General features: G+C 39.6%; 1 protein-coding gene across 2 annotated transcripts in view; it reads left to right on the top strand.

The window, feature by feature from the left end:
• OSGIN2 (oxidative stress induced growth inhibitor family member 2) overlaps positions 1-15061 on the top strand; it is a 41139-nt gene that overhangs the window by 19400 nt on the left and 6678 nt on the right. For both annotated transcript variants that reach the window (XM_073330623.1, XM_073330624.1), the window contains exons 5-6: positions 4089-4180; positions 9325-11426. In XM_073330623.1, the coding sequence (XP_073186724.1) occupies positions 4089-4180; positions 9325-10378 (1146 nt within the window). In that variant the 3' untranslated portion in view covers positions 10379-11426. The remainder of the gene's footprint in view (positions 1-4088; positions 4181-9324; positions 11427-15061) is intronic.

Below are 15061 nucleotides of genomic sequence, written 5' to 3'. Positions count from 1 at the left end.
CCACTTCCCTGCTCACGTGCTGTGATATGACCCACTTCCTCTTCCGCTAGCAATTGCAAAACATTCCTAGGTCAGCTATAGCAATTTCTTATTTTACTAACATTACTTTTACATGTATTTCATATATATTTTTTCTATCTCTGTAATGCAGTTTAGCAGCTAGAAACAATAAGAGCGTCAGCCCATGCAAACAGCCAGCTCTTCATAAACCACAAGCAGCTCCAGACCACTTGTGTCCACAGATCACAGTTTAGGAACTACTGCTAGCAGCAACCTAATTGCTCAGGGCAGATAAAATTGATGGGCTGATATTTCGTTATCATTGATTGTGGTAACCTGTTCATTATCAGACTTGTAGCACTCTGTTTATTCTGAATTCTGTGCCAGGAAGCAAATTTTAACAGAAGAGGAACAAGAAATGCTCATCTTTAGTTCAACAGGGAACTTGCCTGCTGGCTATATTATTTTGCTAGTAAATATGGCTTGATAACTTTTATTTTATTAAGACTCTTTTCCATATCTCACCTCATTTTTTTTAGGATACTGTAGAACCCATTAACTAATTAATCTGTTTACATTCAGGGATGCGATGGTGTTCTTGTGTCTAAGCAACATAGCAAATTTCATGCATGTGTACACACCACCAACCATCAATTCAGTACTCTCTCCACCCAAGGTGATCTTGTGATCACAGCTAAAATCATGGAATGGTTAACAAAGAATTTGAAGTTAAAAATATAATTCATGCCGGTCAGCATGGTTTTATGGAAGGTAGATCTTGCCAAACAAACCTGTTGTCTTTTTTTTTTTTAAACAAGATTACAGGTCTTGTTGATAAAGGCAAATGTGTTGATATAGTATACTTGGTATTAAGTCAAATGCCTTGGAGAAATCCATGTGACATTTTGATTTAAAAATATGCATGATATGAAACTAACAGGACACACATTAGATGGATTACAAACTGGCTCACTGATAAATCTCAATGTGTAGTTTTTATTGGAGTCATCAGTGATGGACCCTGTTTCTAACCAGGTTCTCCAGGGAACTGTTCTTAGTTCATAGCTATCTAATATTTTATCAGTGATCTAAACGATGATATAAAATCTTTGGCGGTTAGGTTTGCAGAAGACACACACATTAGTGGAGTACTAAATAATGAGAAGGGCATGTTACTGTTACAGAGTGAGCTGAATTGCCTGGTTAAATAGTCACAATCCAATAAAATATATTTTATTTTAAGGTACTACAAGGTACTACACCTGGGAACAAAGAATGCAGGCTATGCCCAGAGGATGGGAGACTGTGTCTTGGAAAGCAGTGACTTGGAAAAGCTTTTAGGAGGGTCATTGTAGATAATCGCCTCAATATGAGATCTCAGTAAAATGCTCTGGTGAAAAGGGCTAATGTGATTTTTGGACGTATAAAAAGGGGGCTATCAAGTAGAAAAAGGGAAGCGTTCTTGCCTTTGTGCACAGCATTGGTTAATTCTGGTGTCTGCGCTTCAAGAAGGATGTGGAAATACTGGAAAGAGTTCAAAGAAGGGCCACAAAAATAATCCAGGGACTAGAAAGTGAGATTTAGGATATAAAGTTAAAGGTGTTCAACCTATTCATCTTATCTCACTCTGTCTAGGTACTTATGTGTGGAAAATGTATCTAATAATGTGGGAGGCTTTTCAAACCTGTTGACTAAGGCATAACAAAGATCCAGTGGCTGGAAGTTGTAATTAGACAGATTCAGTGTTGAAATAAGATGCATTTTCCTGGCAGTAAAAGTGTTTGAATATCAGGACATCTTACTGGGAAGGTGGTGGACTCAGGATTGCTTGAGGTCTTTATAATGAGATTAGATATCTTTCTAAAATACATGCTTTAATCCATCTTCTGGGAGGAATTCTATGGCCTAAGTATGCAGGGGGTCGGCCTGGACGGTTGTGGTGGTTCCTTCTGGTATTGGAGTCTGAATCCTTCTTTTCATTCTCTCCCTTCATGGGCCATAGGGAGAACGGGAGCTCTGCATTGCCCTTAATATGCTCATAATATTTACAGCTCTATATTAAGACTGAGTATAATCAAGTCCCTGGCTTCAGTCATTCACCTGCAGGGATCAGGAGGGAATTTTCCCCCCCCTAATGCACAGTTAGCCAAATTAAATATTCTGGGTTGGGGCTGGTTTTTTTGTTTGCCCCCTCTTAAGCATCAGGGATTGGCTCAAGCTGGGACAGGACATCAAATGGTGTGAACCAGTGCCTTGAACAACAGGGGGAGGGGAGGGGCCAGGGATGAGCCTCCCGGGCCAGGAGTTCAGGGGCTGGGCAGGAGCATCCCGTGGGCCATAGTTTGCCCACCTCTGATCTAAACTCTAATGATGGTAGTGCCTTACATTGTTTCTTCTTTGCTTATTTGGGATCTGTTTCTCAAAACACTCATCCTTTTATGGAGGGCACTGTAGAAGTGCAAAAGGTTATTACGCCTAAATGTGGACTCACTTATCTTCATTAGCCACCACTTGAATTAATTTCAACTTTCATGATCTTATTTTTGTAAATAAAGTGGAAATAACTGTTGAAAACGATCTTACAAAATGGTAACCCTTGGCAATAGTATGTATGTAGGAGGAGCAGTGCGGTTGAAAGGGAAGACAAGGTGCTTGTTTTTTCAGGGACATCCTTAAACAGTTTTGCAACACCTTTCTCGCATCCTAACATTATAAAAGTTGCTGTTTCTACCCCGTTGTTTTGATGTATCCGTATATTTATCCATAATAACGGCCAAACCACATCTGTCTCATAAATTCATTGCATATATTTCTCCACTGTTCCTCCATTCTAAAACACATTGAGTCCTTGCACACTTCCTGATTAAGGATTGTGCAGGTTAGACACTAAAAAGATGATTTTGCTTCCCAGAGCCATGCAATACGCTTTCTTCAATGGGGCAAATAAAAATATATGTAGAACACTTTTCCAACTGAGTAATGCTCTGAAGCTGATCTCTCTCGAGTACGCAGAAAGGAGAGTCCATCTTCCAATGTCATTCTATAAGATTGCCATGTAGAACTGATTTTTATCTCATTCTGTTTATCTGAGAGGTTTCTTATTTTTTAGTATTTGTATTACAGTAGCATCTAGAAGCCCCATCTGATGTTGAGGGCCCCAGCGTTCTACGCATTGTACAAACACATAGTAAAAGACAAGCTCTACCCCCAAGGCGCTTACAACCTTAATACGCAAGATAGATAAATGGTGGGAGGGGAAACAGAGGCTTCTCTGCTAGTCCTCTGTATTTCCACAGTTTCTTCTGAATCTTATCATGTTCAACACATCTAATGCTCCACCCTTTTAGGTAATAGGATCCCTTTTTATACTTGGCCATTATTTTCTGTTGATTTTTTTTGCTGTAATATTTTTTTCCTTGTATGTATATCCTGTACAGAGTCTGATTAGCACCCATTGAAAGTTTTTTTTCTGTTGATTTTGATGGGAGTAGGATGAGGTTTACAGTTTGTAATCCAGTTTCCCTCATCGTTAGGAACCCAAATTTCCCCTTAACTGTGGGACTTCTGACCTTATCCACTGTGTTGAGCCTGTTAATTGTCTTAGTCATTAAAGTTTTGAACATGTGATATATTGTAGTGGTGCTCTCTACCACCCCCCTTTTGTTTTCCACCTGTCCTTTGCTTGGTGGATAACAGGCACTACTTACCTAAAGATTTAGGACTTTGTTTTCCATATTTTATTGGCCTCCCAGAACTTGTTGTTTTTCTTACTTTTATTCCATGCTTGCAATACGTTGCTTTTATTTTCCTTTCCAGGTATACTTTCCTCATCTGTAATTCGTCTGCTTTTCTCCATTAAATTTATCAAAGTTTATCACCCCATGATCAGACTGCATACTTTATTTCCTAATTGTAATATGAAATCTTGTTTTATTTGCAGTCCACGTACTGATACATCGTCATCCTTTTTATTTCTGGATAAGTGCAGTGGAACCACTTTAATAATGTTTAGAATAAATGTATTCATATAAAAAAAATATTAAAATTTACCTGATTCATTTAGTTTGATTTTTTCCCCCCTCCCATAGACTATGGAAGATTCTATATTGACAATCAGTTTTGGAGACTGGATGGAGTTACCAGGACTGAAGTTTAAGGATTGGGCAGCTGGTAAACGCAGGTAAAGACACTTAAGTTTTTTAAAGTGATAGATGCAGAAAATGTGACTGCAGTAAATAGAACATTTTTTTTAAAAAATTGACAACTGCTAGGTAATAGTTTTAATAGTTACAGTGGCACTTCTCCTTCCTTGAGTGCCTTAGACAATAGTACACTTTATTTAACAAAGTGGAAACTGGTCATTATAGTTTCGCCTGAAAATTTTTTTCATTATAAACTTGTGTACATAAAGCAAATTGGTAAACTTGCTTTGTATTTAATCTTGTTATTCAAGGTCTCTGACTGAAAGTTTTTAACAAGTGCACTTGTTTTCTCCTGCTATTATGCCAAAAATGAAATTAGTCACTCTTGTATTTTTCTTTTAAACCTCTCTTTGTCTCAGAAGTTTACATAATGGAATTTCAGGGCCACTTTAAAGTGGATCTGAGCAGTTGTTCCAAACAAATATATTAGTTACTAGTGCCCATTATAAAATATGAGCCAAATGATATATTAAAAAATGGATTGGATTTTGTAGACATTTCTGAAGCATCAATCATCCCAATGCTTAAGTGATTCATATAGTATTTGGAGTAGTTACACTGTGCTGTTTAAAATCCTCATCTTAAAAATTGAACCTTAATATAGTACTATCTTAAACAACATCTACAGCCTTGTTTTTTAATTAAAGAGCACTTTCTAGCACACTTAATTCATGCTATGCTTATAAACAAGTCCTACAAGTGCTACTGTGTTAAAGTGCTTACTACTATGAAATCAATGCAGTTACTCATGGGAATAAACACTGCACAGTTGTGTTTTCAAGATTGGGCTCATAGATAGAACATGTAAGAATTATTAATTGTGATGATAAATCTGTTTGAAGAGGTTTTAAGGAAAGATTTGAAGAAAGAGAGTGATGAGGAAAAGGAGACTTATAGTTATAGAAGGCAGCATGAAAGAGCACAAAAGAGTGGGAATAAGAACTGAACGTAGGACTAAGAGTTGGAAAGAGCATAAGAAGCAGAAGAGGGAATGGTAGGGGAAGGGGATACCAAGAGAAATTAGATCAGCTATGTAGGTGGGGGGAAAACTTTGGTGGGGGCTAATAGGTGAGGCTGAGAAGCTTGAATTTAATACACCGTAAGATAGATAGGGCCCTACCAAATTCACGGCCACAAAAAACGCATCACGGACCATGAAATCTGGTCTCCCCCCATGAAATCTGGTCTTTTGTGTGCTTTAACCTTACACTATACCAATTTCACGTTGGAGACCAGAATTTCTCAAATTGAGGGTCCTGACCAAAAAGGCAGTTGCAGGGGAGTCACAGGTTATTTTAGGGGGGATCGTGGCACTGCTGGGCGGCCGGAGAGTGGTGACTGTTGGCTGGGTGCCCACTTCTGAAGGCAGTGCCACGCCAGCAGCTGCGCAGAAGTAAGTGTGGCAATAGCATACCATGCCACCCTTACTTCTGTGCTGCTGCCTTCACAGCTGGGCGGTCAGAGAGTGGCAGCTGCTGACTGAGCAGCACAGAAGTAAGGGTGGCAATACCATACCATGCCATCCTTACTTCTGTGTTGCTGCTGGCGGCAGCTCTGCCTTCAGAGTTCCCGGCCAGCTGCCGCCGCTTTCCATTTACCCTGCTCTGAAGAAGCGCAGAAGTAAGGGTAGTAGTACCACAACCCCTCCCACAATAACCTTGCAACCCTTCCCCCACAACTCCTTTTTGAGTCTGGACCCCTATAATTATAACACTGTGAAATTTCAGATTTAAATAGTTGAAATCATTAAATTTACTATTTTAAAAGTCTTATGACTGTGAAATTGACCAAAATGTACTGTGACTTTGGTAGGGCCCTAATTATTAAAAACAGCAGCAAAAGGTTGGGTTCACACAGAATGAGGAAGATTAAAAAGAAATATTGAACAATTGCCATTCAATGAGCACCATTCATCTTGTATACTGAGTGAGGCAGTGGTTGTGTGGAAAAAATAAGATAATAGAATCTTTAATTACATCATGCAGATGCAGAAGATGACAAATTATGGTTGCTTGAGAAACCTTATTTTTGGCATTTTTAACTTTTGTATGCTTGAGATTGCAACTTTAAAGTTCTTCTAGTGTAGGTGTTCGGGTTTTTTTTTCTTTCCCTTGTAATTAACTATATACATGGATCCTAAGAGAGCCTTCATAAAGATACCTGAATACTTTTTCTTGGATGAGGGAGAAGTTAGTCCTAGAAACCAAATAATCTGAGACAGATTGGTGTGCAAGTGTAGCCTATGAGTCCACAGTTCTTGAGTTCTAACCTCAGCTCTGCCCCTGACTTACATAGCCCCACACTGAGTAACAATGTCAATTTCCTCATAAAATTGAGCTAATACTTGCCTTCCTACCTACTGCAGGTGTTGTAAGGATTGGTTAGTGTTTGTACGACACTATGAGGAGATAAAATTAACCCTTTCGTAGTGCACTAGTTTTAAGAACTTTTACCAGTGGGGTAAGTGCAGGATTATGTTACACTGACTGAGGGCTCAACACTGCGCAGAGAAAAATGCAGCTTTTGGCCTGAGCCATTACGTTCTTACTTAAATCAAAATCTCTCAATTTAAATAAACGTGGAAAATAAATAATATATATATGACAAAAGCAGACTGTGAAGAACTTCAAAAAGATCTCACAAAACTAAGTGATTGGGCAACAAAATGGCAAATGAAATTTCATGTGGATAAATGTAAAGTAATGCACATTGGAAAAAATAACCCCAACTATACATACAATATGATGGGGGCTAATTTAGCTACAATTAATCAAGAGAAAGTTCTTGGAGTCATCGTGAATAGTTCTCTGAAGATGTCAACGCCCTTATATAAATCCATGGTATGCCCACATCTTGAATACTGTATACAGATGTGGTCCCCTCATCTCAAAAAAGTTATACTGGCATTAGAAAAGGTTCAGAAAGGGGCAACTAAAATGATTAGGGGTTTGGAACAGGTCCCATATGAGGAGAGATTAAAGAGGCTAGGACTTTTCATCTTGGAAAAGAGGAGACTAAGGGGGGATATGATAGAGGTATATAAAGTCATGAGTGATGTGGAGAAAATGAATAAGGAAAAGTTTTACTTGTTCCCCTAATATAAGAACTAGAGGCCACCAAATGAAATTAATGGGCAGCAGGTTTAAAACAAATAAAAGGAAGTTCTTCTTCACTTAGCGCACAGTCAGCCTGTGGAACTCCTTGCCTGAGGAGGTTGTGAAGGCTAGGACTATAACAGGGTTTAAAAGAGAACTGGATAAATTCATGGAGGTTAAGTCCATTAATGGCTATTAGCCAGGATGGATAAGGAATGGTGTCCCTAGTCTCTGTTTGTCAGAGGGTGGAGATGGATGGCAGGAGAGAGATCACTTGATCATTACCTGTTAGGTTCACTCCCTCTGGGGCACCTGGCATTGGCCACTGTCAGTAGACAGGATACTGGTGTGGATGAACCTTTGATCTGACCCAATATGGCCATTCTTATGGTCTTATGTTCTTTATATAGTTTATGCAAAACACTACCCTTAATGCACAGTTAGGGTTGAGAAATCAGGTGCTCAAGTCAGAGTTTAGGTTGAAAGCTTACCCAGCTCTGACATCTGGTATTTAGGCTTTAAAATGTAATCTTATAAATTGTCTTAACATATAACAAACTGGAATTTATATAGTTTTATAGCACAACCTTCAAATTTGATTTGAAGTCTTAATGAGATCTACAAAACGTACCAAGTTGGAAGAAAATCATTTCAGTTATGTTAAAAATTATGAACTGAGTTAGCTGTTCTCTTATTTCAGATGATCTAATGACTAATTTTTAATTTACTCAAAAAAAGCCATGAAAATTTCAAGTTGCCTACCATCTTTAAAATTAAAGAACTAATTTTCTTCAAACTTGACTTGTCTTGTATACCAGAAATCAAAAGTTGTATGCAGTGTTGTTGTAGCCATGTCAGTCCCAGGATATTAGAGAGAGAGAGAGAGAGAAGGTGGGTGAGGAAGAAATATTTCCACGGCTACAATTATCAACACCCCCCACAACACACCTTTCAAGATCCATGGGTCCTACACATGCATATCATGGGTGGTATCCATCATCCAGTGCAGTCAATGCCTCAATAACAACCATGTGGGTGAAACCAGACAATCACTACACTCTCGAATGAACTCTCACAGGAAAATGATAAAACTACCCTGTCATCTGTGCGTGAACACATTTCACAAGTTGATCACTCTGTCTGACCTGTCAGCCTGCATCCTCAAAGGAAACCTCTACAACACTTTCAAAAGATGATCCTGGGAGGTTAAATTCATAATTTTGCTAGACACTAAAAATCCTGTTCTCAGTAAAGACACTGGATTTATAGCTTTTTACAACAATGTGTAACCCACTAATTCCTCTTTTCGTCCTATGACTACAGGGGTGTTAACAGACAACTTCACATTGAATAGTCCCTTAGAATATGTGCTAACTACTTATGCTAAAGTATCTGTTCAGTCTTGAGACTGGTCTGCATTGCCATTTAAGTCATTGTAAGTTACGTCCCTCGGGGGTGAGAAAAAATCACCCCTCTGCATGACGTAGCTTACGTTGACCCAATGCGGTATCTACACCGTGCCATGTCAGCGGGAGATGCTCTCCTGCTGACTTGCCTTTCGGGGAGGTGGAGTACTGAAGTCAATGGGAGAGCGCTCTACCATTGACTTATTGTGTCTTCACCAGACCCATTAAATTGATGTCGCTGCATCGATCGCACCAGTGCTGATCTAGCGTGCCAGTGTAGAGAAGCCTTTGTATTTAGCTGTGACACTCTCAGTACCTTTCCTAGACATGAAGACGAGCTCTGTATAGCTCAAGAGCTTGTCTCTCTCACCAACAGAAGTGAGTCTAATAAAAGATATTACCTCACCCCCTTGTCTCTCAGACATCAAAAGAGCAGTTTACAGTCTTGTCTTCAAACTCCATACAATAAAACATATTGAACTCAGTGTAGTTATGTTGAGAGTGAAGGTCTGAGTCAATCCTGCTTAAATTTGAATGTGTACATTCAATATTTCAAATGTGATGTTTGACCCATCCATTGGAGCATAAATGTTAACTGGAAGCCTTTTGTTTTTGTTTCAGAAGTATAAAGAGTGACAGAGTTATGCCAGAAGAAATAGCTTGTTATTATAAACAGTATGTTAAAGTCATGGGCCTCCAGAAGAACTTCAGAGACAATGCTTACATAACATCTGTTTCAAGACTTTACCGAGAACAGGATGACGAAGATGAAAGCCAAGCGAGTGAAGATATTTCAACACAGCATTTGCAAATGGAAAAGGAAGATGTACAGTCATCACTGATCAAGAGAAATTGGGAAGTCAGAGGTTATCAGAGAACAACAGATGGCTCTCAGGTGCCCTTCTGCCTCTTTGCTGAGAATGTGGCTCTTGCGACTGGAACTTTTGATTCTCCTGGCCGACTACAGGTTGAAGGAGAAGAATTTCCTTTTGTGTTTCATTCCATGTCTGACTTTGGAGCTGCCATCAGCAAAGGAAAACTACGTGGGAAAGTAGACCCTGTCTTAATCGTGGGTGCTGGACTCTCAGCAGCTGACGCAGTACTGTGTGCTTACAACAATAACATCCCTGTAATTCATGTTTTTCGTAGAAGGGTTACTGATCCAAGTTTAATTTTCAAACAGCTGCCTAAAAAGCTTTATCCTGAATACCATAAGGTCTATCATATGATGTGTACTCAGTCACATGCTGTGGACTCTAATCTGCATTCTGCTTACACCAGTTTTCCTGAGCACCGTGTACTTTCCTTCAAGCCAGACATGAAATGTGTCCTACAGAGTGCCTCTGGATTGAAGAAAATCTTCAAGTTCTCCGTAGCCTTAGTACTGATAGGTTCTCACCCTAATTTGTTCTTTCTAAAGGACCATGGTCAGGGGATAGGTCATAGCCCAAACCAGCCAATCACATGCAAGGGTAATCCTATTGAGATTGATCCATATACTTACGAGTGCACTAAGGAAGCCAATCTTTTTGCATTAGGCCCACTGGTTGGAGACAATTTTGTACGGTTTTTAAAAGGAGGTGCACTGGGCATTGCACGATGTTTGGCTACAAGACAAAAGAAGAAACATCAACTAATTGTTGAAAGAGGCGGCGGTGGGGATGGGGTCCCCTAAAACATGCGGTCATATAAACTTTCATATATGGAATTGCAGGCATACTCTAACAAGCAACACATTGACAGCTAAATTCATTAGTAGCCTCTTTTTTGTTATGTATACAAGTCATGCTTGTATTGCCTGGTAGAGGATGCTGACACTACACTACTTCACCCCTTTCAAAAGACGGAAGTGTGGTCTGCTGTTTTAAGTGCTCTGTCCCCCAACTGGAATTTCTTCCAGATAGACAGCAAATGAGACTAACTTACATTGACTTGCCTGTGGTCTCTTGCTCCAAGGAAAGAGCACACTTTATGCTCTGGAAAGAGAACGTCTGCCCTAGCACTGCCTTTTCTTCTTAGTATTTCACCACACAAAATATACTTATCGTGAAAGTATAAATCAAAGTTAAGTTGTAAGAGCAGAAAGCTTTCCTTGTGATGATCTTTGGTCTCAAAGCAAGTGTGTGTATTTTGAACAAGGATTATATTTATTTTGCCATAGTAATACTGGCATTTGTATAAACGTTTATTTAGCCCTTAGTAAAGCAGTCTTTACAAGAAATGAAGAGGATTTCTACAAGTAGAAAAAGATTGGCTTAACAGTTAAACCAGATCCATCATAATTTGGTACTGGGATAAAAGAGAGAACAGCATTCCTTTAAGCTTAGTTGCTAATTTGACAATCCACTAATGTTTTTGTCAAGTGTATGCCTACACTTCCATAAGTGCATAAGGACCATAATATAGGGATTTTATAGAGATCTATTCTCTATTACACTGCTATGTAACTTTCCAAGAATATTCTGGTTTACAGTAAAATAATAAAGTGCTGATGTAAGTGCTCTTACGACAGTGTCAAGATAGTGAATACCTAATTTACTTTTGAAAAAAAATCTGTTTGAAAAGGAAATATTGTTGAGAAGTAACTGTAAAACCTGTAAACAATTTTTCTCACAATACCGCTAAAGAAGACTGAATAGGATCTCTTATCAGGTGGAGATAGAGAGCAGACACTCCCATCTTCCCTTACTAAGTCCAAGCACTGGCTCCTGCTCTTTTCTAAGGTAATGCTTAACATTACAACTTGGATGTCTCTAACCACTCATATTTCTTTTTTAAAAGCCATGGTCTAAAACTGTCACCATACACAAATGACTGAGCCTGTATAGAAATGTTCTTGGAAAATCATCATTCTCTGCTTATGGGAGTGACAAGGATGCAAACTCAAGATTGCAAATGGGCACATACTAAATTTCACACTTCTGGTCTCTCTAAGGTGACACCTAGAGCAGAGGTGGGCAAACTATGGCCCATGGGACCCTCCTGCCCAGCCCTTCAGCTTCCGGCTGGGGAGACTAGCCCCTGGCCTTTCCCCTGCAGCCTCAGCGTGCCGTGCCATGAGTGCTCTGGCCTGCCGCTCTTGTTGGGCAGCGTGGCTGGCTCCGGCTGGGCGGCAGGGCTGTGAGCTCCTGCTGCTCTGAGCAGCATGGTAAGGGGACAGGGAGCGGGGGAGTTGGATAAGGGAAAGGGGTCCCGGGGGCAGTCAGGGAGCAGGGGGCGTCCTGAGGAGGTGGATAGGGGTTGGGGCAGTCAGGAGACAGGGCAGTTGGATGGGTGGAGGTTCAGGGGGTGGTGGTCAGGGGACGGGGAACAGGGCAGGTTGGATAGGGCGTGGGAGTCCCGGGGGGCCTGTTTGGGGGTGGGGGTGTGGATAGGGTTCGGGGCAGTTAGGGGACAGGGAGCGGGGTCCCATGGGGTAGTTAGGGGCAGGGATCCCGGGAGGGGCGGTCAGGGGACAAGGAGCAGGAGGGGTTAGATGGGTCGGGGGTTCTGAGGGGGGCATTCAGGGGCAGGGGGCAGATAGGGGGTGGGACAAGGCTTTTGGGAAGGCACAGCCCTCCATACATTTTCGCAACCCCAATGTGGCACTCAGGCCAAAAAGTTTACCCATCCCTGACCTAGAGTCTCAAGCCCAAGTATTTAGATAAACTACTATAGACACAACCCAATGTTACTCACTGTAGCTGGGGCAAACAATAAACAAAGTTTCTAAATAATAATTTTCAGAACTAGTTAAGTACTCATGTGTACCCTCTTTGGATAGGTGTTCAGTTTTAGTTTAATCCATTACCAGGCACTTGAACTCAAATCTAATGTGGTAGAAGACATGTTGTCTAATTCAGTTCATTAGTGTCTGCTCTTAAGTGTATTGTGGAGTATATAATGATAGTTTTGGACTAAAAAGGCCTTTATGTACATGAATAAAATGAAGCTCGAACCCCAAAAAGATCACAATGATGGACAAGATATAAGAACCTGAACAGAATACAGAAAAGACCCTTGATAACTTATACTTCAAGACTGTATAATGGGTGATATACATATTCTGTGATCCCAACCATGTGCCTCTTGAGTTGCATTAATTTAGTAATACGCACAAATAGATTGGATAGTGTCCAGTCTGTCTGTGCTTACTAATAAACTTGGGGCTTGATCCTGCAAACCTTTAGGCTTGTTAGTATAGTTACGTAGGATCTGGACTTTTGCATAAGGGAAGTGAGGGAAAAGTGAGGCACAGGCATTCAAACCATAGTATTTTCAATTGAAGGCTAAGGAATCTACATTTTAAAAACCTAGTTGTGTAGTTTACAAACTTAAGCAATTTATAAAATTCAATAGCATAAACAATGTGAATAAAACAAGGAAAAATTTTTAAATAATTGCTTTTGTTCCCAGTCATGCCCACATGATTTGAATTTAGCCATTTCTTGTTTCATTAGTATTTCCATAAACTATTAACTACTTTTTGTATCTAGAAAACAAAGAGCTATGTGAATAATTGGTTTCAATTGGTGTTTTTTTTGCATAAGCAGACACAGTAGACAAGTATAATCTTTCCCCATCATTTTAGCAGAACTTATAGATTCATAGATTCATAGATATTTAGGTCAGAAGGGACCATTATGATCATCTAGTCCGACCTCCTGCACAATGCAGGCCACAGAACTTCACCCACCACTCCTAAAAAAGACCTCACACCTATATCTGTGCTATTGAAGTCCTCAAATTGTAGTTTGAAGACCTCAAGGAGCAGAGAATCCTCCAGCAAGTGACCCATGCCCCATGCTACAGAGGAAGGCGAAAAACCTCCAGGGCCTTCCAATCTGCCCTGGAGGAAAATTCCTTCCCGACCCCAAATATGGCGATCAGCTAAACCCTGAGCATATGGGCAAGATTCATCAGCCAGATACTACAGAAAATTCTTTCCCGGGTAACTTGGATCTTACCCCATCTAAAAACCCATCACAGGCCATTGGGCCTATTTACCATGAATATTTAATTACCAAAACCATGTTATCCCATCATACCATCTCCTCCATAAACTTATCGAGTTAACTAACTAAGTATAACTAAGTTATAGTTAACTTGTGTAACTATAGTTTAAAACTGATACCTAATTCATAGTTATCTAATTAAGAGATTTTGATTTTATTACATAAGTCGCATACATTAGGTATGAGCTAAAGATTTTATTAAAGAACCTAATTGCACTTGTAACAAACTTGCAATACTTTTGCATGGCGGTGAGGCAAATCCAAAATTGGAGGTGTTTCAGACATTTATGGTAGATAACTTACAAAATAACATTACAGATTATAAAAAGCATTCCCATCATTCATGCACAAATTTGATTTTTCATGTACTTCTAGTTTAATAATTAAATGGGACAAAGGGACTGACTTAATCACAAAAGCAAAAAAATGTAGAAGACAGACTAGTCCCATCTTTAGCTGCAGCAGCTACTTAGATATTATAAACACTTAATATGATGACAAGAGTTAATTGCAGAGCTTTTTACTGAGGGTCTTATATTGGTATCCATTGCTCTAGGTTTGCAGCACCTCCCAAAGAGTTAGCAGTGATCTCTTCCATTCCTGCCAGTGTTCTTAAGCATTCAACTAAGGTTTGCGTGCAGGTCAATAGGCTAGACAGAGTAGCAGTATTCAGTATGAATTTGAAGAATAAATGTTACCTCGCCAGTGTGTAAATAAGCCTTTTTACTGGTTGAAGCAGTACTGAGAAATCTTCCCTTTTATGCTAGGAGCTGCTAGTTTTATATTTGCAACTGGCTTTTTTTCACCCGATGAAAAAGCTGTCAACTGTCAATTATGCAGACTAATATTTGGTATTTTCAGAAGACCTGGACTTAGTTAACTGCAATTTTATTATCAATTTGTAAAATAAGGTAGCACTAACCTGGATTGTGTAGCAATGAAATTTATATTTTTATGGTTGCCTTTGGTTCAGAAATAGGTTATAATCCAAAGCAATACTGAGTATATCGCCAGGCTAAATTATAGCCATGAAGTTTTTAAAATAATTTGATCCCTGAAAGTATCTTGGAGTTCAACCTCAGAATTGCCATACCAGACCTGACTAATGGTGCACTTACTACGTGCCTGTTTAACAGTGGTAATTGTTTAAAGAAAGGCACTTGTGTAATAATAAACCATGGGGAGAGTTTCTTTTGGGGTCTAGCAGATTGGCTTATAACTTGAAACGTGAGGTCTGACATGTGGCTAAAGCTTTTATACTAGAGAGTAATTGCAGAATTCTTTATTCAGCTACAATATGTAATCTTCTCCTGAATCTTACCAAGGTGTTCACCTAAGGCACTGAGTTCCACAGGTTGGTGTGT

Source organism: Lepidochelys kempii, chromosome 2 (assembly GCF_965140265.1).
Source record: "Lepidochelys kempii isolate rLepKem1 chromosome 2, rLepKem1.hap2, whole genome shotgun sequence".
In the NCBI taxonomy this organism is placed as follows: Eukaryota; Metazoa; Chordata; order Testudines; family Cheloniidae; genus Lepidochelys; species Lepidochelys kempii.
Note: the sequence above shows the minus strand (reverse complement) of the source record. Positions and strands in the feature narration are given on the sequence as shown.